The following is a 27,328-nucleotide window of genomic DNA, read 5'->3' as shown; positions in this document are numbered from 1 at the left end:
ATTGATCCCTTGATCAGTATGTAGTGTCCTTCTTTGTCTCTTGTAATAGTCTTTATTTAAAGTCTATTTTGTCTGATATGAAAATTGCTACTCCAGCTTTCTTTTGATTTCCATTTGCATGGAATATCTTTTTCCATCCCCTCACTTTCAGTCTGTATGTGTCCCTATGTCTGAAGTGGTTCTCTTGTAGATAGCATATGTACAGTGTTGTTTTTGTATCCTTTCAGCCAGTCTGTGTCTTTTGGTGGGAGCATTTAAGCCATTTACGTTCAAGGTAATTATCGATATGTATGTTCCTATTACCATTTTCTTAATTATTTTGGGTTTGTTTTTGTAGGTCTTTTCCTTCTCTTGTATTTCCTGCCTAGAGAAGTTCCTTTAGCATTTGTTGTAAAGCTGCTTTGGTGGTGCTGGATTCTCTTAACTTTTGTTTGTCTGTAAAGGTTTTAATTTCTCCCTCGAATCTGAATGAGATCCTTGCTAGGTAGCATAATCTTGGTTGTAGGTTTTTCTGTTTCATCACTTAGTTATGTCCTGCCACTCCCTTCTGGCTTGCAGAGTTCCTACTGAAAGATCAGCTGTTAACCTTATGGGGATTCCCTTGTATTTTATTTGTTGCTTTTCCCTTGCTGCTTTTAAGATTTTTTCTTTGTATTTAATTTTTGATCATTTTATTAATATGTGTCTTGGCGTGTTTCTCTTTGGGTTTATCCTGTATGGGACTCTGTGCTTTCTGAACTTGATTGACTATCTCCTTTCCCACGTTAGGGAAGTTTTCAACTATAATGTTTTCAAATATTTTCGCAAACCCTTTCTTTTTCTCTTCTTCTTCTGGGACCCCTATAATTCAAAAGTTGGTGCATTTAATATTGCCCCAGAGGTCTCTGAGACTGTCCTCAGTTCTTTTCATTCTTTTTATTCTGCTCCCTGGCAGTTATTTTCACCATTTTATCTTCCAGCTCATTTATCCGTTCTTCTGCCTGAGTTATTCTGCTATTGATTCCTTCCAGAGTATTTTTAATTTCAGTTGCTGTGTTGTTCATCACTGTCTGTTTGCTCTTTAGTTCTTCTAGATTCTTTTTAAGTGTTTCTTGTATTTTCTCTGTTCTGTTTTCGAGGTTTTGGATCATCTTTTCTATCATTACTCTGAATTCTTTTTCAGGTAGGTTGCCTATTTCGTCTTCATTTATTTGGTCTTGTAGGTTTTTATCTTGTTCCTTTGTCTGTAACATATTTCTTTGTCGTTTGGTTTTTTTTTTTGTGCATGGGGCTGTATTCCTGTCTTACTGTTTGTGTGGCCTGAGGCGTCCAGCACTGCACTTTGCAGGCAGTTGGTTAGAGCCAGGTCTTGGTGCTGAGATTAGGACCTCTAGGTGGCTTCACTCTTTTTAATATTCCCTGGGGTCTGAGGTTCTCTGTTATTCCAGTGGTTTATACTCAGAGCTCACACCACAGGGGCTCGGACCTGACCTCTGGCCTGGGAGTCAAGATCCCGCCAGCTGATTGCTGGGGTTCCTCCCATCCCCATAGGTGTCTGTGGTCCCCTACCGGTGCCTGATAGGTGCCCTAGTTGTTCGGAGACACAAATTACACGTCCTCCTAGTCCAGCATCTTGACTCCACCTGTCTCTCTTCGGCTTTTAAAGTAGATTTTCCTTTAATATAGACATTTACAAAAAACCCAGTTTGCCAGTATCTTTATTGGTCCTGCCACTGACATTGTTCCCATAAAACTGATGCTTGTTTTCCTATCAGAGAAAACATACTTCCATGTGGATAGTCATATTCCGTGTTTTTTAATGCCTTTCGTTCTCTTGCAGTTTTTTGGTGGCAGCCTTGTATTCTTATGTTGCCAAGCAGCCTGTCCCTCTAATTGCCTCTTGGTTTCAAAAATAAAATAAAAAAAAAAAAGATGTTTACAGAAAAGTTGCAGGAGCACTACAGAAAATCTTTTCCTTTTCCTTTTCCCTTTCTAAGCCATTTGCGAGTAAGCTGTTCACTTTTGCCTCATCACCCCCAAATGCTTTAGTGTCTGTTTTCTTCCAAGTTATTGTCCAACAGAAACCACAACGCTGCCATCAAAAATGGGAATTGGCCCTCAGACCTCCGTACCATCTCTTCTTCACTCCTCACACAGGTTATCCCTATAATGTCATTTATAGCAAGAGGATTTTGCATTGAGGTGTCATGTCTCCTTAAGACTTTTGAAATCTGGACCAGTTTCTCTCTCTTTCCTTGCCTTTTTATCATTGTCATTTTTGAGGAGTACAGGCCAGTTATTGAATGATCCTCCCGTGATTTGTGTTTGTCTAATGTTTCTCCTGCGTAGGTTCAAGTTAGGCATCTTTGGTAGGAATATCTTCAGAATCGATCCTCTTAGTGCCTCCTATCAAGTGACACCTGATTTGAATTTGTCCCGTTATTGGTGATGTTAACTTTGATCAGTTGATTAAGGTGATGTCTGCCAAGTGTCTGTACTGTAAGGTTATTTTTTTCCTGTTGTTAATAACGTATTTTGTGAGAGGGTTCCTTGAGCTATGTAAATTTCCTCATCAAACTTTCACCTCTCTAGAACTCCTGTACTCTGTACCTTGGTGTGGCCCTACAGAGATGGCCTCCTCACCCCCTCCCGGATTCCAGTGCCCTGCGAGCACAGCCTCCTAACACCTCGCAGGGCCATCCTCCTGCGTGCATACTTTCCTCACCCTGTTTATGGTCTGACAGCAGACGCTGGGCAGCTGCCACCACCCGCTCCATGTGGCGGCCCTCGTCACCTCCATTGGGCTTGGGCTTCACGGGCCAGGCTGTCCTTACGTGCATATGCCCATCTCACTGTGCTGCAGCTCTGACACCCACCCTGGGCTGCCCCCTGCAGGGATGCCCTTCTTGCTTTTCCTGGGCGCTGAGACGCTGGGCTGGGCTGTGTGCCTTGGGGGATGCTCCTGCTCTGCTCAGGCTCTGTCACCTGGCGTCAGGCCACTTTCCTTTGTGACCGTCCCTCCCTTCTTCATTTCTCGTCCACTGATCCCCCATGCAGAGTCACCCTCCTGTACAGATGCCTTTCTTCTCCTGCTTGTGCTCTGACAGCCTCCTCCCCTTGGATGGGCTCTGATACCACCCACCTCCCCCAGCGTGACTGCTGACCTTGCTCGGCCCCACCCCATCGCCTTGTACGCAATCAGTGTGGAAGATGGGGAGGGTGAGGGGTGCTCCAGTCTCCTCGTAGTTATTGCCTTCTTATCCAGCCCCCTGACGTTTGCTTTCTCATCTCTGCTTTCTACTTCATAGCTCTTTATATGAGTATAGATAATTTATAGCATTCTAAATGTAAACTTTATTTTCTTTCTTTTTTTAAAAAAATTAATTAATTAATTTTTATTTTTGGCTGTGTTGGGTCTTCGTTGCTGTGCACGGGCTTTCTCCAGCTGTGGTGTGTGGGCTTCTCATTGTGGTGGCCTCTCCCGTTGTAGAGCACAGGCTCTAGGTGTGCGGGAATCAGTAGCTGTGGCACTCAAGCTTAGTAGTTGTAGCTCACGGGCTCTAGAGCGCAGGCTCAGTAGTTGTGGCGCACGGGCCTAGTTGCTCCATGGCATGTGGCATCTTCACAGGCCAGGGATTGAAGCCATGTACCCTGCATTGGCAGGAGGATTCTCAGCCACTGCGCCACAAGGGAAGCCCTAAACTTTGTTTTCTATAGAGGAAAGTAGATGACTATAATCTGTGACTAAATGTGTGAAGCTTAGTTGTTGTAGGCATCACGAAAGAAGTAATCCCTATACATGGGAGTTAAAGGCAACATTGCCATTTCCCTCAAAAGGGAAATTGATAGCGCAGATTTCAGAGTGCTTCAGTTCACCTGTTAGAGACACAGGTCGTCCTGGCCCTGCCTCCTGGTTTCCAGTTTAGGACGCCTCTCTGCAAGTCACAACATCTTCCTATCCCTGTTTCCTCATCCATAAGGTGGGGATCATAAATACTCACTTCATGGGGCTGCTGGGGAGATTAGATGAGATAAAGTATTCGAAAATGCTTCGCAGAGGGTAAAACGCTATGTGTATGTGGTTTCTTAGTTCTAATGTATTGCATAGTCCAATGGAAATCTACAGGAAATTAAGTCAAGCATTTTAATTGCACTTGTGATCTCTAGGCGAATTCCCTCTGATTCATAAGGCAGAGAAGAGGTCAGCATAGTTTTTGCTTTTCGCTACCACTTTAAGTCCATTGTTCTGTCACCATTACTCAGTCAGGCAAACACTCCTCTTTTGAAGTCCTGCCCACCCATTCTGCCTCTGTGACACATTTCCACCTCCTTGATGATTTTTACCCCTGGTGTACAGTAGTCCTCCTCACTGCGGTTCCTGGTGTCTGTCATCTTTGGTGACATCAACATCATTGATCTTATATGAGTTCTGTCATGCGTTTACAATTGTTTGTGGCGCAGTTCTGCTCACATAGATCACTGGATAGTATCTTAAAGTGAACGTGTCTAATGCCAAAGTTACACTCTTCCTCTGACCTGCTCCTCCCTACAGCTTCCACTTACGTTACTGGTGTCACTCTTTGCATTAGCCTTGTAGGTTAGAAACCTTAAATCTTCACTCTGTCATTTCCCATATCTAATCAGTCACTGAGTTCTTTTGTTTTTACAGAAACCTCTTTCCCACTGGAGGCTTCCTTTTCCCATAATTAACAGCCTACCTCTGTCCCTTATTACCTAATCTCTGAACAATCATATAGCCTTCTTCAAGGCCAGTGTTAGAACCCTGGCTTGGCAGGTTCCAGCATGGGCCTCTCTTGAATAATTGGATGAAGAGAGGGCCCTTGGGGTCAAGGTCAACTCTCTGAGGGGCCAGCCCTTCCAGGTGAGCCATTTGGATGCCATAGAACATGTCTCCAGAGACCTTACGAACCTCCAGATTGTTGGAATCAGGCTTGGGGAAGAAGCTCTGCCTTGTCAGGCCCAGACTCGTGTCTGAAAGCCTCTAGAATCTAGGAAGACCTGATGTTTAGAATATGAGTGCCATTATCAAAATACAGCTACTGTTAATATTTTGGTATATTTCCTTCTAATCTTTTTTTTTTTAATTTTTTAATTTTTGGCCGCATTGTGTCTTTGTTGCTGCGTGTGGGCTTTCTCTAGTTGTGGCCAGCGGGGACTGCTCTTCAGTGCGGTGCGTGGGCTTCTCACTGCAGTGGCCTCTCTTCTTGCGGAGCATGGGCTCTAGGCACGCAAGCTTCAGTCGTTGTGGCTCGCGGGCTCTAGAGCACAGGCTCAGTAGTTGTGGCGCATGGGCTTAGTTGCTCCGCGGCATGTGGGATCTTCCCAGACCAGGGCTTGAACCCATGTCCCCTGCATTGGCAGGTGGATTGTTAACCACTGCGCCACCAGGGAAGCCCTCTAATCTATTTTTAATGCATAGGGTTTTTATTTTACTTTTTCTATAATTATATATATAAATTTCATAATGTATTAAATGAAAAAATTATTTCTGTGATAATTTTGTAAGTGTAATTAAAAAAAAATTATCAGTACACAGTGTTCCATAGAATGAAAAGTTGCTGCTTTATTTGTTCTTGTTAGAGCAAGAAGATCCCCTGGAAGAAATAGCAGATTTGCTATCAGAACTTGACCCCAGTTTCTGCTGAAAGTAGTATTTCTCTCGAGTTAACTTTTTGATTACTGACAAGAACTCGTCTGTTTGCCCCGGAAGTTAGGTCTTGATGAGTACTCATTAACGCACCTTTCTGCTGACCTGATCTTTGCTACTTTGCTCATTTGTTTGTTCATTCATGCGTTTCCCCTCCCCCTCCCTTTCTTTCTTACTCTCTCTCCCTGCCCTGGCTTCCCCTCTTTGCTTCTCTCACTCCCTCCTTCCCTCTATCACTCCCTTCCCTTCCTCCCTTCTTTCCCTCCATCCACAATAAGAGCATGTTTTCTTCTAAGTCCTCAGCTTGGCTCTGGGGATTTAAAGATGAATAGACAATTGAGGGACTCATACTAAGGGGGGGACACATTTATGAATCTTTACCACCACTACTAGCTCATCTGTGCACACACGGGGAGCAGTGCCTTACTCTTTCTGAAGAGGGTAGAGAAGGCTTCCTGGGGTGATGCCATGTACCTGAGTTGTGACAGGCGAGTAGGAGTTTGCTAGAGCTGGTGGGTGGAAGAGACATTTAGGCAGAGGGCACAGAAGTGAGAAGAGTGGTGATGGTGTGGCTCAAGCTTATCTGTAGTATTTTGTTATTGTTGTGTTTTTTAAGCAGTTTTATTGAGATAATGATTCTCCTACCATACACCATTTGAAGTGTACAATTAAGTAGTTTTTATTGTGTTCACAGCATTGTACATTCATCACCACAGTCAATTTAAAACATTTTCATTACCCCAAACAAACTGCTTTAGCTGTCACCCCTCAGTCCTCCTTGCTCGCTTTCCCAGACCTGGGTAATCAACATTCTGCTTTCTGTCTCTTTTGACATTTCATTTAAGTGGAATCATATGACGTGTGTTCCCTTGTGACTGACCTCTTTCACTTATCAGGTTTTCAAGGTCCATCCGTGTTAAAACATGTAGCACTACTTCATTTCTTTTTATTGCCTAATGATATTCTGTCGTATGGATATACCACAATGTATTTCTCCATTCATCACCTGATGGATGTTTGGGTTTTTCCTACTTCTTGGCTATTAGGGATAATGCTGCTATGGACATTGATGTACAGTTTTTTTGTGTGGGCATATAGTTTTACTTCTCTAGGCTGTACACCCAGAAAAGGAATTTCTAGATCATATGTTAACTCTATGCTTAACAATTTGAGGAACTGCCAGACTGTTGGCTATACTAATAGTCAAATTAGCCATACTATTTTACATTCTGATCAGCAGTGCATGATGGTTCTAATTTCTCTGTGTTCTCGTCAACACTTGTTATTATTTCATTTTATTTATTTTTATTATAGTCATCCTAGTAGATGTGAAGTGGTAACTCCTGGTAGTTTTGATTTGCATTTTCCTGATGGGTATTGATGTTGAGCATCTTTTCATGTGATGATGATTTATTTGTATATCTTTGGAGAAATGTCTATTCAGAGCTCTTGACCATTTTTAATCAGATTATTTGCCTTTTTTAAATCATTGAATTGTAATAATTTTTTTTTATAAATATTCTTTTTTTTAAACCCCACATTTGTTTATTTATTTATTTATTTTTGGCTGTGTTGGGTCTTCGTTTCTGCGTGAGGGCTTTCTGTAGTTGTGGCAAGCAGGGGCCACTCTTCATTGTGGTGCGCGGGCCTCTCACTATGGCGGCCTCTCTTGTTGTGGAGCACAGGCTCCAGATGCGCAGGCTCAGTAGTTGTGGCTCACGGGCCTAGTTGCTCTGCGGCATGTGGGATCTTCCCAGACCAGGGCTCGAACCCGTGTCCCCTGCATTAGCAGGCAGATTTTCAACCACTGCGCCACCAGGGAAGCCCGAAGTGTAATAATTTTTATATTGTCTCTAGTGTTTTGAAGCAAAATTAAGACTAGAGTACTTTACTTCTGACTTTAAGTAGAAAATGACTCAATCAAAATTTTGAATCACCTAAAAGAAAGAAAATTTAAATCTGAAAAGCAGATTTGGAGATAGGGGATATCAATATTAATTTTCAAAAGTGGTAACATTAATATATTCCACAAGTCAAATTCTAGTTAAATGATCTTACTCGTTTTATTAAGCTAATTCTCCCTATTTCTGTGCACTGGTGTCAGATAATCAAATACTCGCTTCTCTCAGGAAGTCCCCAGCTGCTGTGACAAATGGGCAAGGTTTTCTAATCGTTTTCTAATTGATTTCTTTCCCAAATTATCCTTGAAGGCAATGGTTTTTCTTCTCTTTGTCTCTTATTCTTTGTCTCAAATTGGTAAAACATATTTGTAATTTTAGAAAGTTTGATACTGTCATTTGGGGATGTTATTTATGAATCAATTGAACAGCAGTTATTGGATGCCCGCTTAGGTATACAGTTGGCGCATTTTGTTTCTCTCCGGCAGTCATAGTCAAAATATATAATATTGGTGTGGTGTGGGCATTAACAAGTCCGAATGGACACAGGCTTTAAAGTACTTCACTCAACAGTCAGTTTCATCATTCCAGTCATAGATCTTTGTTATTCTTCGTTGTACTTTGAAGTCCAGTGAACCTATGCCTAGTCCATAGCTTTATTTTTGATCTGGATCTTTCCTCCCTTGGCAGTATCCTATGGATATTTCTCTTTTGATAACCAAACTGGTAATTGTTTTGACCCAGTAAGTTTGCTGGGTCAGAATCCTAGAGGTAGCTCTGGTATTAGCAATAATAATATTCAGCAGATAACCTAAACTTCCCTTCAAGCAGATACTTCTGTATTCTGGAATTGGTCGTGGAAGTGTACCATTCCAAGCAGATGAATCAAGTTATCGATTTGTGCTAAACAGTTGAGCATTATATATAATTTGAATGGAAACCAGATGTTTTGCAAATTTGCTAGTGAGTGGTTTCTCTAGGTTGTTACGATTTGCTCTTTGGCTAAATAGAACTCTTTTCAATATACTACTTTTAAAATGTTTGAATCAGGAAGGAAATTTTCCATGGAATACATGAATGTAAAGATACAATTGGACTAGTTGGCTGCTCTGAAAAGCCATCTTTTCATTGTCCCTGAGACTGGCTCCCTGTTCACTGAAGCCACAGGTCTGTATGCCTCCTCCGCAGACATGGACTCAGGCTGCTTCATTGCCAGAGTCCCCAAACTGGGGCTTTCTTTTTTGTCTGCTGCATTGGATCTCTGGTGTGCCCCACCATGTCAGACACGGCCATGGACACCAGCTCTGAGATCATCACCACGGACTTAAAGGAGAAGAAGGAAGTTGTGGAGGAGGTGGAGAGTGGAAAAGGTATACTGCTGATGCGAAGGCTAACGAGGTGGGGAACAGGAGGCTGCCAGTGAGGTGGAAGAAGGTGGGGAGCAGTGGAGGAGGGGGAAGGGGGCTGTGGGGAGGAAGAGGGTGGAGTGAAGACAAGGAGGCTGAGGCAGCTGTGGGCAGATGGGCAGCTGAAGGTGACAGGGATGACAGTGTTGACACCAAGAAGCGGAAAACTGATGAGGATGACTAGACAGCAAAAACGAAAAAGTTAAACTAAGAAGAAAGGCTACCCTGAGCCATTCAGTCCCCACTTCCTCTCTCAGAATCTAAACATGAGTACCTTGGAGGAGAGAGGCCCCCAGCCTGCCCACTGTGGGCAGAGTCACCTGCAGGTGACGCATGCTCCCCAGCACCCAACCAAACACACAACGTGAATTTGCAGCAGAAGAAAAAACCCCAGATCTTTCAAGGTCCTGCTTCTTTTCTTAAAGGTGACATGGAAGACAAACTTATGGTTACCAAAGAGAAAAACCGGGGTGGGGGGGGATGAATTAGGTGTTTGCTTTTAATATATACACACTACTATATGTAAAATAGATAACCAACAAGGGCCTACTATAGCACAGGGAACTATATTCAATATCTTGTAATTACCTATAATGGAAAAGAATCTGAAAAAGAATAGATTTATATATGTATCAATATGTATATATTTGTATAACTGAATCACTTTGCTGTACGTTTGAAACTAACACAACATTGTAAATCAGCTATACTTCAATTAAAAAAAAGTGCTTTCAAAAGGAAGATTTGTTTGTATTTTAATTTGCATGTTTATTTTTGAACATACTCTTAGGGGTCAGCCGTTTTTAATGATCTTGGATGACCAGACCAGCCTTTGGAGTGTCCTCTGTCCTACTTCAGACTTTACTTGTTGTGTGACCATGTTCATTATAATCTCAAAGGAGAAAAAACAACTGGTTAGAAAAAAACCAAAGCAAAAGCAACAACAAAAACAGTCTTATTCCCAGGATGCCAGTAACTTTTTTGGGGTATGTACTTAGCTGTATTATAAGTAGTTTTATGAGATGGTTATAAAGGCCAAAGATAAAAGATTAATTTTTTCCCCTTTTTTTCTCTATGAAGTGACTTTATTTTTTTGGTCTGTTGATGTATGTGTGAAACACTGTTGTCCAACAATAAACTGGAATTTTATTTTACTGAGTTGTTCTTTAAAAAAAAAAGATACAATTATATTTTTTAAACAATTCTATTTTCTGTTTTGTAGCAAATTCTCAATAATGAATTATGTTCTCCTTAGCAAAATATAGTTGCAGCTGGCTGCCAATAGTGTGTATCTTATTCACCCAGTTTTCATTGTCCACATGTATAGATTATCCATGATAATCTAGTTAAAACAAAACAACTCTTGCTTCCCTTTGGTTCATTGATAGTTTTCATAATTGCTGTAATGGCAGCCGTAGGGAGGGAGGAGACTTACACAAGGGTGGCAGCCGTGGAGATTAATAGCAGACATATTCACATTCTTCGGAGGTAAAATCCTTTGGGAGTTGTTGGATTTGCTGCGAGAGATGGTGAGGTGAAAGGAATGATTAATGATGACTCCCAGTTTTCTGGTTTCAGCATGAGTACACCTAGAGGTACTCTTAGATCTGAGATCCCATTTATGGAGATGGGGAATTCTGGAAGATGGAAGGTTTAGTCATTTGCCTGCTGGCTCTCAGTTTCAATTCCCTGATTTCCTCTGTCCTCTGTATTGCATGGAACTGCATTTCAGTCCCCTTGCCTTTTGGCTCTTGTGGTTAGATTTGGCCAACAGGAGGCGCTAATGGAAGCCTGGCAAATGGGAGTAGGGAGGAAGTAGGGTGGTTTCCTCCTACGCTTTTTGCTCTGGGTCCGGTTCCAGGAAGTGGCAGTTTCATTCCGGTGGCTTCTGTCCCTATTCAGACAGCTCCTCCCTTCGTTGCAGTGCTGCTTTCCGATGGGCAGCCCCTGTTGTTGCTCTTGCCCCTGCCCGTGATCACAGCTTCTGGGCTCTTCCAGTCAGTCCCTCCAGCCCTTAGGCTGATAATGGCTTCCTGCTGTTACTCATCTCCTGGTTGCTTCCCGCTTCCCCATTTGGTGAAGACATTTGGTGTCTTGGCTTTTCCATCGCCCATTAAGCACACTTCTGTATTAATTTTTCTTTATCTTAACGCCTAGAGTGGTTTCTGTTTTCCTAACTAGAACCTGAAAATTGGAGAGTTCAGTTTTGGAAATGGTCTGTGTCCAGTTCAATATTTTTTCAGTATGTTCCAGTGGAGATGTTACTAGATGAGTTGTATAGTGAGCTCAGATGGATGTCTGAACTGGGAGAATGAATTTGGCTATCACCTCAGTGCACTGGTAGTACTTAAAACCGTGAGAGGTATGATCGGAATCATCCAGTGAATAGATGACAAGGGAACCAAAATCTAGTCCTAAGGAACTCTACTTCATGGAGGGCAGATGGGAATGGATAAAGTAGAGCAGCCAAGGAGGTAGGAGGAGAACAGGAGAGTGATGCTATCCACAACATAAAGAAAAAAGTGCTGTCTATGGCATTTGCCATCAGTTCCCTTGATGAAAGTGGTGTCCGGGGAATGGAGAGCGGTTGAAGGTCTTCATCAAAATGAAGTGGTGGAGGAGTGGATGGGAGGTGGCAGAGTACATCTGGTACAGACAGACACGTCTTTCCAGATGTTTGACTATGGAAGGGAGTAAAGAAATGGGAAAATAGGAGGATTAAGACAAGCTACAGTTTTTATAGTTGCTTTTTTACTTTGAAAATGCTTAATTTTTGAATAGGTTCAAAAATAAAAAGTAAGTTATACGAGGAAAAAAATCTTCCTCTTGTCTCCCATCAGTCCTATTCGACTCCTTCCTCCCCATCCCAGCCATTGCTATTTGTTTCTGATGTACATCCAAAATTTTTTTTAATATGAATACAAGCAAATGTGAATATGTATTCTCAGTTTCTAGTGGTAGCATAGTGTATATATATTTTTAGTGTCTTATTATTTTCTTTGAACAATGTGTCCTGGAGATCTTTTTGTATTAGGACTTCGAGGTTATTCTATTTTTTTTTCTTTTGTAAGTAGCTTATAGGAGTCTCAATTCTTTTTTTTTTTTTTTTTTTGCGGTACGCGGGCCTCTCACTGTTGTGGCCTCTCCCGTTGCGGAGCACAGGCTCCGGACGCGCAGGCTCAGTGGCCATGGCTTGTGGGCCCAGCCGCTCCACGGCATGTGGGATCTTCCCGGACTGGGGCACGAACCTGTGTCCCCTGCATCAGCAGGCAGACCCTCAACCACTGCGCTACCAGGGAAGCCCAATTCTTTTTTCTTTTAATTTAATTTTTATTTTATATTAGAGTATAGTTGATTTACAATGTTGTGTTAGTTTCAGGTGTATGGCAAAGTGATTCAGTTATACATATACATTTATCCATTCTTTTTCAGATTCCTTTCCCATATAGGTTATTACACATTATTGAGTACAATTCCCTGTGCTATACAGTAGGTCCTTATTGATTATCTATTTTATATATAGTAGTGTATATATGTTAATCCCAAATTCCTAATTTATCTCTCCCCCCATAGGAGTCTCAATTCTGAATAAACTAAGATGTCTTTAGTCAGTCACCTTTTGCTGTTAGAAATAAAGCTGCAATTAATGACTTTGCACCTGTGCAAGTACGTTTGTCATAGCTAAATTCTTGGAACTGCTTGGTCAGAGGATATGCATTTGCCATTTTGGGAGATCATGTCAAATTGCCTCCATAGGTGGTGGCCTAGTTTGTATTCCCACCAGCAATGCATGAGAGTGCCTGTTTCCTCATGGTTACATCAGTTCAGTGTGTTATCAAACTTTTGGGATTTTGACAATATAGGAAGTGAAGAAAAATGGTACAGTTTTTTTGGGGGGTGCAGTTTTAGTTTTCATTGATTAAGAATGGGGTTCAACATCTTTTTGTGTGTTCAAGAGCCATATGTGTTTCTTCCTTCATAAACTGTTCATAGACTTTGCGCACTTTTTTCCAATTAGATTTTGGTCATCTCAACATTTGAATTTTACTTATTAGGCCTGAGGGCCTAAAGGCTCAGTGTGGCAGGAACATAGTAGCATACAAGGTGGGCTTTGGATAGAGGGGTGGGGACCAGATCACGCAGTCCCCTCTAAAGTCCATTTGGTGTATTTATTGCTTCTTAGTTTACAAACCTATTTAACACCTAGAAATAGATATCCTTTTAGGGATTCTTTAGACACAGTTACTTCTGAAGTAATTATGTATAGGGATCAGCAGAGCAATTGGATCTGGAAAGAGAATGGGGGAATATTAGCAGTGTTCTGTTCTACATAGTAATAAGTAAACGGTCTGTCTGTCTAGCGCTCTGATTTTGATTATGACCAGGTCAGTTTTGCTATATAATTAATCTTCAGTAGTTACTGGTAGAATTTTGCCAGCTATTATTTCTCATTTAGGAGAAAAAAATGTTCTTTTCCCTTCATACAGTAAACAGAGTTCAAGCTGACCCTTGGTTTCCTAATCTTATTTCTGTGAAGCGCTCAGCATGACTGTTTTAAAAGAACAAACTCATTATGCGTGTCATCTCCAAGCCTAAGTGCTTTCCCCAGGAGCTGCTATGTTCCACTTCACTCAGAAACATGCCGAACAGTCACCAACACTGCACAGTGGAGGAGGGGCCGTTCTTGCTATACGTATTTCAGCGTGGGAGCTAGAGATACTCTGTCAGTCTGTCTCTCTCTTTCATTTCTCCTCTTCATCTTTCCTACACCTTCTTTTTCTCCCTGTCTTCTCCCCAGCCTCCCACTCCTCCAAGCCTAGCTGGTTAAAGGGAGCATTCTTTGTCATGGATCACTTTACTTTTATAAAATGGATTTTGAAAGCATGGTTACTCCATGCTGTGCATTTACACAGTCCCTATGAAGAACAATAAATGAAATGTGGAAGGAAAATATGAATCTGTTGACTAGAATTTTTGTTTTGCCTTTTATTGGTTTTAAGATTTTTTCAGTATGCTCCTTAAAGGTGCTTTAAAATTTTTGTATTATAGCATGCTCTATTCTCTGAGTTTTTAGTAGGCATCCAGTGATCTGTATTACATAAATAAACTCCCAGCTGTGATTAAACATAATGGACATTTAAACTGTTTGGACTTGCCTTGCCTTCCAGAGTTCTGTGGTAAAAAATTCCCCCCAAATGCTGTTGGGTCCAAAATAATCAAGACTTTTCTCCCTCTTCGTTTTGTTCTTAATGAATTTTTATTTGTATCAGCTTGCCTAGCTGCCTTACTTAAATCTATGGATTTAAGTAGTTGTAAGGCTCCTCTTACTGTTTGAGGCTGCGCCTCTAGTTGACTTTCAGATGGAACAGTTGTGTAAGGTAAATGGTTTATTGTGGGTACTGTTGATATGAACCATGCCCATCTCTTCTGTAATGCCACCATTATGCAGAAGGCTGCAGGGGGAAGGGAAGATTGGTTGCTTTGAAAGTCGGCCTGTGCTCTGCAGTAATGCTCCTGCACTCGGTATTTTTTTTTTGTTTGAATTTTATTTTATTAATTTTTTTTTATAGCAGGTTCTTATTAGTCATCCTTTTTTTTTTTTTTTGCGGTACGCAGGCCTCTCACTGTTGTGGCCTCTGCTGTCACGGAGCACAGGCTCCGGACATGCAGGCTCAGCGGCCGTGGCTCACGGGCCCAGCTGCTCCACGGCATTGTGGGATCTTCCCGGACCGGGGCACGAACCCGCGTCCCCTGCATTGGCAGGCGGACCCCCAACCGCTGCGCCACCAGGGAAGCCCAGTTATCCATTTTATATGCACTCAGTATTAATTCTTTCTTTACTTGCCTGTTTCCCACTGATAACGGATGGCCAAGAGCTGACATGTTCAGCATCTTGGAAATTTTGGAAATAGCCAAACAGCTCCATTTGAAGCCTAGTTATTTGTCTTATTAGAAGTAGTATCATGAGGCAACCTCAAGGTCATGTAAGGTCATGTAATACATTTTTTACTTTGTTTTTAGGTGTTGTCTATATTATTTTTGATCAAGAAGCAAAGAGCCCCTAATGAGGCATTGTAATTTCCTTAAATTTACAGTCTCTGAAGTCAGTTTGTCTGGATTTCTAATCCTGGCCCCTCTCTTACTTAGGCAAGTTACTTATCCTTTCTAAGCCTTAGATTCCCCCTCTGTAAAACTGGAGTAAAAGTTGAACCCACCTCAAATTGGGAGGATTAAATGGGGAAAAAAAAGGAGTATGAGGTGCTTGGCTCATTGCTGGGTACATAATATGTACTCGATAATGTTAGCTATTGTCATTATTGCCAATCAGATTTTTATTACTTTGGATTTAGAAGTAATTTATCTTGTATACATAAAGAAATAGTTTGGAAAGTAAATGCGTTTCGATTAAAACAAATAATAGTTTGTTTCTCCATCCTCACACTCAAAGTGGGTGGTGTGTCAATGACCATCATTTTCTTGGTTCAGTGAGTGCAAAAGCTTTTAGCAGTGGGGAGAAAAGTCCCAGAAAATGTATATCAGGTCACTGTTTTCATGATGGATCACAGCAGGAAAATAGTTTATGTTCTTACCTTAAAATGAAAGAACACTATTGATTCTGAGCCCTATGAAAAAGGAAATTAAAACAATTTTTTTAAAGGCTTGATTAGTTTTTTTTAGTTTAGTTTAAATGCTGTTAGAAATTCAAACAATGAAGACAGAGGTAAATTAAATATTAATGTGCCCCTTCTCAGGGTTAAACTTTATAAAATTATAAAAGTAATATCCATGCAAGTTTAAACAAAAAAAAGAGACTATAAAAGTGCATATTAAGACAGTATTGGAGACCAGCTGAACCTTCATCTGATTTCCAAGGGCAAACACCTCAAACAGTTTCATATTTATGCTTCGAGAATTTTTGTTTTTTTACTTAGAACAGGATTTCCTCTTTTTCCATTTTAAAACACAAGTGAAATTCAAGACCTACTCTTCACCTTGCTTTCATCTGATGATATAACAAAGATTATTATAAATTAGTACTTACAGATTTATCTTGCTTTTTTAATAGCTGAATGGCATTTTAGATGCAGTCTCATAATTTATTTAACCAGTCTCCTTGTAATGGATATGTAGGCTTTCCAAGTTTTTTGCCTTGTCAGTAATCTTCCATGTGAATTTTAAAATTTATATATGTGTACATATATATGTATATTATATCTGTGTGTTTGTATATAAATATGTGTGTGTGGTGCAAGTATCCTACAAGCATGTGTAGGAGAAATTCTCATGCACATTTAAATTTTTGACAGCTATTCCCATGTTGCATTCCAAAGAGTTTTGTCAGAATAGACTTCATCAACAGAGTAGAGCTTGCCAGCTTCCCCATTCCTTTGCTAGCACTAGGTAGTACCATACTTTCTAATATTTTCCAATTTGGTATGAGCACAAAGGATCTTATTTCATTTCGCATTAAAAAAATTCAGTGAGACCAATGTACATCGGGGTAAAGTTCTAATAGAGCAAACATCTAAATGTAAAACCCTATGTGTATTAAAATAAAACATGGGTGAATTCCTTAATAATCTGGGAGTAGAGGAAACTTTCTAATTATGACTGAAAATCTGGAAGCAGTAAGAGAAAAGTTTGATAGATTAGCAGATACAAACTATTATATATAGGATGGATAAACAACAGGGTCCTACTGTATAGCACAGGGAATTATATTCAATGTCCTGTGATAAACCATAATGGAAAAGAATATGAAAAAGAATATATATATATATATATATATGTATAACTGAGTCACTTTGCTATACAGCGGAAATTAACAGAACGTTGTAAATCAAACTATACTTCAGTAAAATTTAAAAAAGAGAAAAGTTTGATAAATTTGATATCCTGAATATAAAAAAGCATGAAGAAACTATAAAAAAGTAAAATGAGAAGCCGGGACAAAATATTGTAACTTCTATCATAAACAAAAGATTAACATCCTCTTTGTGTGTGTGTGTATATTTGTGTATATTTGTAAATTAAAACTAGAGATTAAAATGACTATCCTGATAGAAAAATGGGCTAAAGATCTGAACAGCTGGAAAACGGGGGGAAAAAACCCCCAACTCTGCAAAGGCCCTTAAACATGTGAAAAAATGCTCAACTCATTCTTAATAAGAGAAATGCACAGTTCAAATCCCACGGGCTTCCTGTTTCTCACCGCATTGCCAGAAGTACAGAGGTTTGATAGCACACTCCATGGGTGATGCTGTGGGTAGATGGGCAGCCTCATGCATTGCTCATGGGAATGTGAAGCCATGCACCCTTTATGGAGGGGAATTTATCCTTTGACCCAACAGTCACACCTTTTTGGACTTGATTCCACGGGTAATCTGGGAAAAATACAAAATGATATATGTACAGTGCTATTCATTGCAGCGCCATTTGAAATAATGAAAGACTGTAAGTAGTCAGATCTTGAGGTCTAGATTCCATCTGGCTAGCCTCAAGTGTGTAGCTTTTTACCCCAGTACTGGTTTCGCAGCTCTGGCATTGGCAATATTTGCCTTATGTGCAGATGATTTTCAGCTGCATGTCCCGGGTTAACAAGGACAAGTGTTGGAGGACAGGTCTCACGGTAGGTAGAATTGTTTCCTGGGTCTTCTCGAAGTCTGTGCCTCCAGTCTTGGTGCCTTCTTACTGCCTTTCCCTTCCGTGGTCCTTTCTTGCCCATTTCCCTAGTCCTGTCCCCTGTGTTCTCCTCTCTAATTCTGTTTCCCTGTCCCAGACACTGGAGAACCTGACATGGATGCTCTGATTAAGGCAAGAACATAAGCTGTTAACCTTCTCTTAGCAGATAGTTAACCCAGTAACCTAATTACCTACCAGCAGTAGGATGTTTGAACAGTTATTTTATTTGGGGTGATGAGGTTCTAGAAACTGCACATCTTCTGGTATTTCCTGATTGTTCTAGATGCTGCTGCTCTAAGGTAGACACGCCAAATACTAGCTTATTTCTTCTGCTTCAGATGCATCTCACCCCCACTCTGCCTCCTATATTAATGTTTGAAGTTGGGATGTATCTTAAAACTTAAAAGAACAGAGAATAATGTTCCACCTCTCTTGAAGAGCTGCTACAAATTTGGTTGTGTTTCTTATAGTTGATGGCATCTTAAAACCCAGGAAATGTGTTCATAGGGGGCAGAACATGTGGGATCACATTACTTACTGGCAAATAGCCATATACGATTTTCCTCTTCACTCCCCTTTGGTAGTGAGTTTGTTTTCTGTGTTATTTAAAAACCTTAAAAAAGGGCCTTTGCTGGGTGATTGTAAGATGGCACAGAGCAAGCAAATACTCAAAATTGAGAAAGCAAAATGAAAAAGGGTGGAGGACCATCTTATTTTTTTTGGTAACAATACTAGTATTTATACAGATATCTTTCTTGAACTCTTAGCATTTAACACAATTGATTATTTCTTTTTAAAGTACTTCCTTCTCTGGATTTCTGTGACACCATGCTCCCTAGTTTTTATCCCCTTATCTTATTGGCTGTTCCTTTTCCATGTCCTTTTCTCATCTCAACTCCATCAGACCTTTGAACAACCCGATGTTCTGTCTTCTGCTTTTTCTCTCTCCTTTTTCCCCCCACCCTACATTCTCTCCTTAGGTGAGCACATCCATTCCTCTAAATTCAGGTATCTTTTTAGGGTTTAGATTCTCCCATTTGTGTCTCCAGCCTGGAGGACCCCTGTGAGCTTTGGTTTCATATATACAAATGGCTGATCAGTATTTCTAGTTGGACATTTAATAGGGATTTCAAACAAAACATGGCCACAACAGAACTATCGATTCTCTGTTCCCCAAATCCGTGCCTTTCCAGACCTCCGTCATCTCAGTAAATGGCACCTCAGTAACTGGTGCTCAGGCCAGAATCTTTTCCACGTGTTTAGCGATTCTACATGATGCCTTCTTGCACGACTTATACCTGATCTAACAGTGAATTCTTTTAATTCTACCTCCAAAACACGCCTCCATTCACTTCTCATTCTTGCCATTGCTATAATCCCAGTCCAGGTTTCTGCGGTCTTTCTCTTACCCTTAGACCAGCGTCTCAGCTTCCAGCTGATTTTCTTGCCTTTACTTTTTTCCCCACTTCTTTTGCTTTTACCCCATCTACAGACTTTTATTCACAGTGTTTCCATAATGGAATTTCTGAAGTAGGAATTAGTTCATGTTTGAAACCCAGTGGTGACTTCTCATTACTCTTAGAATAAATGTAATTTTCTTAACTTGCCAATATTATCTGGTTCCTGCCCACCTCTCAGACCTTTCTCTCCCTGGGTCCAATCACACTGGTCTTCTCTCTGTTACTGGAACATGGCAAGCTTGGGCCTGTTTCATGGCCTCTGCACTTGTGCTATTTTCTCATTGGAATGCTCTTTCTTCTGATCTTTGCGTGGCAGATTCCTTCCCATTGTTTAAGTCTCAACTCAGATTTAAGCTTCCAAGGGAGACTTTTTTTTTTTTTTTTGACACCAATTGTACTTGAACATTTGTTACTTTTTTAAAAAAAATTAATTAATTTATTTTTGGCTGTGTTGGGTCTTCTTTTCTGTGCGAGGGCTTTCTCTAGTTGTGGCAAGCAGGGGCCTCTCACTATCGTGGGCCTCTCTTGTTGCGGAGCACAGGCTCCGGACGCTCAGGCTCAGTAGTTGTGGCTCACGGGCCTAGTTGCTCCGCGGCATGTGGGATCTTCCCAGACCAGGGCTCAAACCCGTGTGCCCTGCATTAGCAGGCAGATTCTCAACTACCGCGCCACGAGGGAAGCCCCCAAGGGAGACTTATTTTGACCAGCAACCCCACAATTATTCTCTGTTCAGTACTCTCTTTAATCATCTTAATATCATTGACTGGTACCTGAAATTATCTTGCTTACTTCTGTCTTTTGTTTTGGTCAGACTTCCTCTTTAAGGCTGTAAACTCCTTGAGGGTGGAAACTGGTTTCACTCTCATATCCCTAGTACTTAGAACAGAGCCTGACACATAGTAAATCCTCGTTGTGTTTTGATAGTTGACTGATTTATGCTGGTAAGTAGAACAATCTGTGTTAGGTCCTGGACATTCAGAGAGCGGCAGAAAAAAATGTCTTCAATATCTCTTAAATAGTAATAAAGACAGGCTGGAAAAATGAATTATTTTAATACAGAATTGTAAAGTGCAAGAATAGTCTAGACAGTCTACTGTGGGAGTGCAGAGAGGGGGCATCTCACAAACATCGAGCTGAAACTGAAGGATGAAAAGGAGTTAGCCAGGTGGATAGGCAGGTGAAAGGGGTATGAGCTGTCATTCTGTGAAGAAAATAAAGGTATTCTAGGCAGATGGAATAGTGCAAGCTTGAGGAATTTGGTTTGGTGTGCCTGGAAGGATAGATGAATATAGGGAGAAATGAATATTGCAGTTGAGGAGGTGGAGATCTGGATAGGTCTTGAATACCAATTGTAAATCACTGTAAGGTTGAAAAGATACTATGGTCAGATTGCTACTAGAGGATTATCTTTTCGGTGGCATTGTGGGGACTAACTTGGAGGGAACTAGAAGAGGTTGGTGAATACTCGTCATTACCAAGTTTGAGCAGGCAAGTGGCGTAATCAGATTGCTGTTTTACGAAAGGCCACTCTGGCTGCTGGGTGGGAAAATAGACGACTGGGTGGGGATGGGGAGTATGAATGGAAGGAGGGAGACAAGTTAGGAGGGATCCTAGTATTCAGCTGATGTATAGTAATGAGGAGCTTTCCTTTTCAAGAATTTGTGGATCTTATCTCTTTGTAAAAAATTTACCATTTTTATAACAAAATGTTTGGGGAAAAAGTTTTGCCAAGTTACCAGAAGCTTGGATGTGCTCACCATCCCCCTCATGGAATGCTCTCACTGGAAGCTCCATTCCCAGGTGGAGAATGTACACACAGATATCCATATGTCCTTAGTTCTTCATGTCTTTTGACCTCTGCTTCTGTTCTTGTTGAAATAACATTGAAGGTGCTGCAGTTTTCAACTTTGGTTTTCCTTTCATTGTGGTAATCCTATTTTAATGTATAAGTCCTTTTAGGCAGCAAGGCTGTTGGAATAGCATCAAGCACTTCAGGCATTTATAAATTCATTTCGAGGGACTTCCCTGGTGGTGCAGTGGTTAAGAATCCGCCTACTAATGAAGGGGACATGGGTTCGAGCCCTGGTCTGGGAAGATCCCACATGCCGCGGAGCACCTAAGCCCGTGCACCACAACTACCGAGTCTGCGCTCTACAGCCCACGAGCCACAACTACCGCAGCCTGCGTACCACAACTACTGAAGCCCTCGCGCCTAGAACCTGTGCTCTGCAACAAGAGAAGCCACCGCAATGAGAAGCCCACACACCGCAACGAAGAGTAGCCCCCGCTCACCCCAACTGGAGAAAGCCTGCGCATAGCAATGAAGACCCAGTGCAGCCATACATACATACATACGTACATATTCATTTCAATAAACGTGACGGGTTTGGTTTGGGTAATTTGTTGTGTTGCTAGTGAGTTTGTTATAGTGTATAACAGTATCTAATCAAATTAGTGAGGAATAAAAGACTCACTTTGATGTAAATCATTAACTTTTTCAAAGAAGACAAACAATATTTTTAGTAACATCTCAAGCTGAAGAATATTCAGTGTATAATACATGTGCTTGAAAAATATTAACACACAGCCTAAAAAGGGGCAATTAATTTCATATTCAGAGGTAAGATTAGGCCAGTTTCACTTTAGTTTTTGTTAGTATTAAATACTCGCAAGTATTCAAAATGTTTGAAGAAAATGCTTATCCTCTTTATATTTTAAATGAGAAGATAATAGCACAGGTTATATATTTTAATATTTATTTCTCACCAATGTTTCCATGCTGAAGCAGTTATCTACTATGTTGTGATTGCCTGTTTACTTGACTCTACCCACTAGCTCTCTCTCCTCTCCCCCTGTGGTCCCAGTGCCATCTGAGTAAGCACTTGGATACTTTCGGCTGATTAAATGTGATACTTACTTTTCTTTTTCATATTTATCTTTTTAATAGAAAATGCATCAGAGGCAGACTTATGGCTCCTGAATAGTTGTACTGTAAAAAATCCGGCTGAAGACCACTTTAGAAACTCAATTAAGTAAGTGGACGTTGATTTTTTTTCTTATCTTTTTATAAGTGATGTAAGAATTAATTTTCAGGAAGTTAGCTTTTAAAAGATTCCTAACATTACAAATACTCAGTATGTTATCAACAAAAGTATGAGTTGGACTTTGGGCATTATACTGTTTTGAATTTATCTGGTAAGGAATAAAACTTTAAGGTAGACTTTTCTAATAGGTATTTGAGTATTTGTGAAGTTAGCTAATAGGTGATTTGAATATCTGTCAAGTATTAACAACATACTTTTCGCAGGGAATCCAGTCTCTACATTTTGAAACTATCCAAAGCAGTCCTTACCCCTTTTCTCTTCCCTGTCCATTAGCACTGTTCTAATAATGCCTGGCCATCAAGAGAAGTACAGTTTATTGGGGGAGCGGGCATGTAATCCGTGGTTCTTGAATTGTTCCTCAAGTTACAGTGAAAGAAGTATCTTTTTTTCACATCTCTGAATCATACTCCACCCACTCCACCCACTTCTTACAACCTTCATTCTATAAATTATTTCCTCATTCACCTCTATTTTCATCTCTCCAACCCCATTGGTGCGTTTTCATTGGTATTTAAACAAGCTCAGCCCTACTCAGCCCCATACACCCCTTTTAGCTCTGGTCCTGTTTTTCTTCTTGCCTTCCCCGAGAGACTTAAAATTTTTGGCTGTGCTGCGCAGCACGTGAGATCTTAGTTCCTGGACCAGGGATCAAACCCCCTGCAGTGGAAGCGCGGAATCTTAACCGTGGGACTGCCAGGGAAGTCCCCCGAGAGACTTGTTAAGATTTTTCATTTCCTGACTTCACTCTCAAACTCAACCCCCACCACATTGGTTTTATTGTGAAATATATCATACATAAATGAGTTTATGAAACATGTACAGTTTAAATAAGTTTAACAAACTTAACACCTAATATCTACCACCCAGCATAAGAAATAAAGCATTGCTGAGACCTTAGAAACTGCCCCGTTGTCCCTCTTTCAGTCATATCCCTGAGATGTAACCTTTATCCTGACTTTTGTGGGTCATTCCCTTCCTTTTATTAGTAAATTTATCATCTATTAAATATATCTCTAAACAATGTGTTGTTTAGTTTTGCCCTCTTTTATATTTATTGGACTTATACTGTTTGTGTTCTGAGATTTGCTTCTTTTCCTTAACATTTTGCTTTTAGATTTATCCATGTTGATGGATGTAAAATAACTGGCCATTCATAGTATTTTACTGAATGAATTTGTCACAATTTATCCATTTTATTATTGAAAGAGTTTTGAGGTTTCCCTGTGTTTTGCTTTCATGAGCACTGCTGCTCTGAATATTTTGAACATGTTTTCTGGTGCGGATGTGCAAGAGTTATTTTAGGATATGTACCTAGGAATTATTGGGTCACAGGTGTGTGCATATTCAAAGTTTTAGGTAATGATGAACTTTTCCCCCAACGGATGTACTGGCGCTCACTCCCACCAGTCATGGATGGGTGTGGTTGTTCTCCACTCTTTGCCAGTACTTGATATGGTCAGGGTTGTAAATTTTTGCCCATCTGGTGGTGGAGATGGTATCTCAATGTGGTCTTAATTTGTGATTCTGTGATTACTAGTGATGTTGAGCATCCTTTTATATGTTTATTTGCCATTTAGATTTTCCTTTTCTGTGAAATGGCTCTTAAATATATTTCCCTGTTATTTTTTTATTATTTGTTTGTGGGAATACATTAAATGTATTCTGTATACTAATCCTTACATATTACATATGTTGTATCAATTGTGGCTTATCTTTCACTTTCTTTTATGGTATCTTAGGATGAAGAGAAATTCTGGCTTAAAATTTATCAACCTTTGTCTTTGGGTCCGCGCTCTTACTGTTTAAGAAGTCTTTCCTTACTCTGAAGTTAAGATATTCTATGTATTTTCTTCTAAAAATTCCATGGTTTTTACTTCTTACATTCAGGTTTATAATTCATCTGGAGTTGATTTTTTTTGGTATGATACCAGGAAGAGGATCCCATTTTATTTATTTATTTTCTGTGTAGACCCCGACTTTTTCCAGTATCATTTATTTTTTGAAAACCTGTCCTTTCTCCTTTTATCTATATATTATCCACTCTGTCATAGGCTGAGTGTCCATAGATGGTTGGGTCTGTCTGTGGGCTCTCTATTTGGTTCCACTGATCTGTTTCTTTATTTTGGTGCTTATTCTACTACTGCTTACCTGACATAGTCATAATTAGTATAGATTTATAATAAGTCTAGGTGTTTGATACCGCTAGTGCCTTTTTGTTCTCCAGTTTGAAGGAAGACATGTTTTTGTTTTTGAATGTGCTGTATTTAAAGTTACAGCTAAATGTTATAATAAAGTAATGGATAATATTTGATTTTTATCAAGTGGCTTCTATGTGGCAGGCACTGTTGAAAGTGCTTTACATCAATTAGATATTATCTAGTTTAATTCTTGCAGTCTACCAATGAGTTGTAGGTTCCAATTTTATTTCTGTTTTACAGATGAAGAAGCATCTGTTTTGCAGATGAAGTTCTCTAAAGCTGTTGAGTTCATAAGTGGTGGAGGTGGGATGTTAACCTAGGTAGTCTCACTAGAGCCTGTGCGATGTTAAATTTAATACCAGGTAAAGAAGTCAGATAAGCAGTTACAGAATTGAGGCAGATATCAAAGAGGCACCACTAGAGGTACAGATTTTTCATTGTTTCCATAGAAGCGATAGTTGAATATGATGGTTTCCTCAACTTAGAAATCATGGAAGGAGCAGAGAAGAGTTGTTACCTGAACGATGGTGGGAGGCTTAGGAGGGTGGTAGTGATGTGAGATGGAACAGGGGAGTTAGGGTCATGGTTAGGACCAGAAGAAGGGAGAATTAAACCAAGAGCAGAGCAGGATGTTTACCAGGTGCTGCTTATTTTCAAAGAATGCCTTTTATGGGAAGTCTATCATGTTCCCTGATTATCTACTTTTTCTCCTATAGGAGAGGCATAAGATACAAAGATACTTTAGTGCTACTGATAGCCTCTAAGTACAAACCCCAGAGAATTCAGTTTGTGTGATTATCAATTTTAAAATGTGATTAACCGATACACTTCTAGACTGTTTCTAAAAGTTTATTTAAAAACTCAAATATAACTTGTGTCAATGGGTTTTCTTACATAAACTCTTGTGAATGCAGTTCAAGGTAATGATACGGTGTTTGAAAGATTAAGTGAGGTAATCACTTAAGATGTTTGTCATTTTAACACTACAACACTAGTGGTAGAGGGCACAGGTTCCTTTAATGCACTATTCTGCTTGCTTGAAAGAAAATTTAAAAACAGTATTATAGGTGATTAAGTATTTTTTTAAATGGCTTTGAAAGCTTTTGCTAATCGCAGCTAGTTCTTGTTAACATACCACCTAAGCTAACGTTGGATTTGCTTCCAGAATAAATATAATCCTGTAGAAGGCACAGTAACAATTAACATTGAGAAAATGTCAAATTCAAGTGACATTTATACATTTAAAGACTTTCAGTGAAAGATTACCTACTCTTGTCAAGCATTTTGCTTTATTTAAATGTTCTCCCCCTTTCACCACTGTCTCCTAACAAAGCAAAACAAAGAAAAATAGTTCATAAACTTTATTACACCTTCAGTCATGCGACACATTTGTCTTCTCTCAACCTCCAGCTCCGTCCTTTCCCTTCAGCCTCCTCATGAGCATGCACTTTTCCCCCATGACAGTGAGGCAACATTTAAATTCAAGGAGGCCCTGATAGGGTGTTTCATCTCCCCTTGTTCAGCTGCACCTAATGCCTTATGCTCATATTCACCCATTTTCAGGATGGGCTGGGGGCTCTTTTTTTCTAACCTGAACCCCCTACAAATAATGATTGCTTCACTTTGCCACTTACTTCTGAGCGTTCGCCTTAATTTCTGATCATCTGCTTTTGTCTCTCTCCCAATGTATTCTTTTTTTTCGACTGTAGAAATTTTTTTTATTGAAGTATAGTTGATTTACAATGTTGTGTTAATTAATGCTGTACAGCAAAGTGATTCAGTTATACATATATATACATTCTTTCTTTATATAATTTCCATTATGGTTTATCATAGGATATTGAACATAGTTCTCTGTGCCATATGTATTTTTGATATTTAATAGTTGTTTGTCTATTATCAACTCATTTTATTTCTCCTGAGCTACCAGGCAGTAGGACCCTCTTGTTTTAACAGGAGAAAAGAAAGAAAACTGAGAGATTTACTATCTTTCATGTAAACAATGCATAAGATCCCAGAATTGTGAATTTGTGACAAGACAGCCAGGCCTTTTTTTTTTCTTCTCTTGGTGGTGGTGGTCAAAAGTATTAGTTTTGCAACTTCACAGTATAAAATATATTGGGAGTATTATTTAACCTTGGTCACAGAGAATAACGGCTTAAAATTATTTGGAAATTTTCATTTTATACAGTAATGCTGACAGTAAATCATTCTACTTTTAAATAATTCCTTAATCTAGTCCAAGTTACATACCTGGCATGAAAATGCATACGTGTTAATCCGTAGGCTGTACTGATCAGTACTTTCTACTAGTTGATCTAATTACTAAGACTTTACAGTGTTTGTATTATTGATGTTCAGATTGATAAAACAGTAGGAGTTTTAAGTAGTAAAAAAGGAGTTAAGGATGACTTTTCTGGCTGCCTTTTGAACTTTGAAATGTTAAATGCTATTGCCTTTACTAATTTTGAAAAAATCTCTAATGAGGCCCATGTTTTGTGGTGGCAGCCTGTTGTATGCATACTCTTTCCTCTTGAGCATTTGCCAGTTGCCCTGTCCTTGTTTTATGCATTAAACCAATTTGATTTAGACAATATGGCCTTAAACTTGAGGGGTTCTTGAGTAAACGAAAAAGATCAAAAGTTTCAAAAAAATAAAATTTGCTCTTAATGAGAGTATCGAATAAGAAAACTCCTTTGGTTAGTGCTTTATAGAAATGTGGAATCTTTTCCATGCCACCTAAAGGAGGTCATTCAGAGGCTGGTGAAGATAAACACGTCTTGTGTGTTCTATATAAATGACAGAAAGAATAGCCAGCTTGCTTTGATCATGGACTGTCAACCTCTGTTTGACCTTGTGCATTATTAACCCAAATGGGCACTGTGGTTTAGCCACACTGATAGTAGATAGATGAGTCACTAGTTCTTTGAACC

The 27,328-nt window shown here is 39.9% G+C and overlaps 1 protein-coding gene across 6 annotated transcripts in view; it reads left to right on the top strand.

Moving 5' to 3' along the window:
* Nucleotides 1-27,328, top strand: part of CDKAL1 (CDK5 regulatory subunit associated protein 1 like 1) — a 654,793-nt gene that overhangs the window by 79,233 nt on the left and 548,232 nt on the right. For all 6 annotated transcript variants that reach the window (XM_033434817.1, XM_033434820.2, XM_049716364.1 and 3 more), the window contains one exon: nt 22,041-22,125. In XM_033434817.1, the coding sequence (XP_033290708.1) occupies nt 22,041-22,125 (85 nt within the window). The remainder of the gene's footprint in view (nt 1-22,040; nt 22,126-27,328) is intronic.

Source organism: Orcinus orca, chromosome 10 (genome assembly GCF_937001465.1).
Source record: "Orcinus orca chromosome 10, mOrcOrc1.1, whole genome shotgun sequence".
Classification (NCBI taxonomy): Eukaryota; Metazoa; Chordata; class Mammalia; order Artiodactyla; family Delphinidae; genus Orcinus; species Orcinus orca.
Note: the sequence above shows the minus strand (reverse complement) of the source record. Positions and strands in the feature narration are given on the sequence as shown.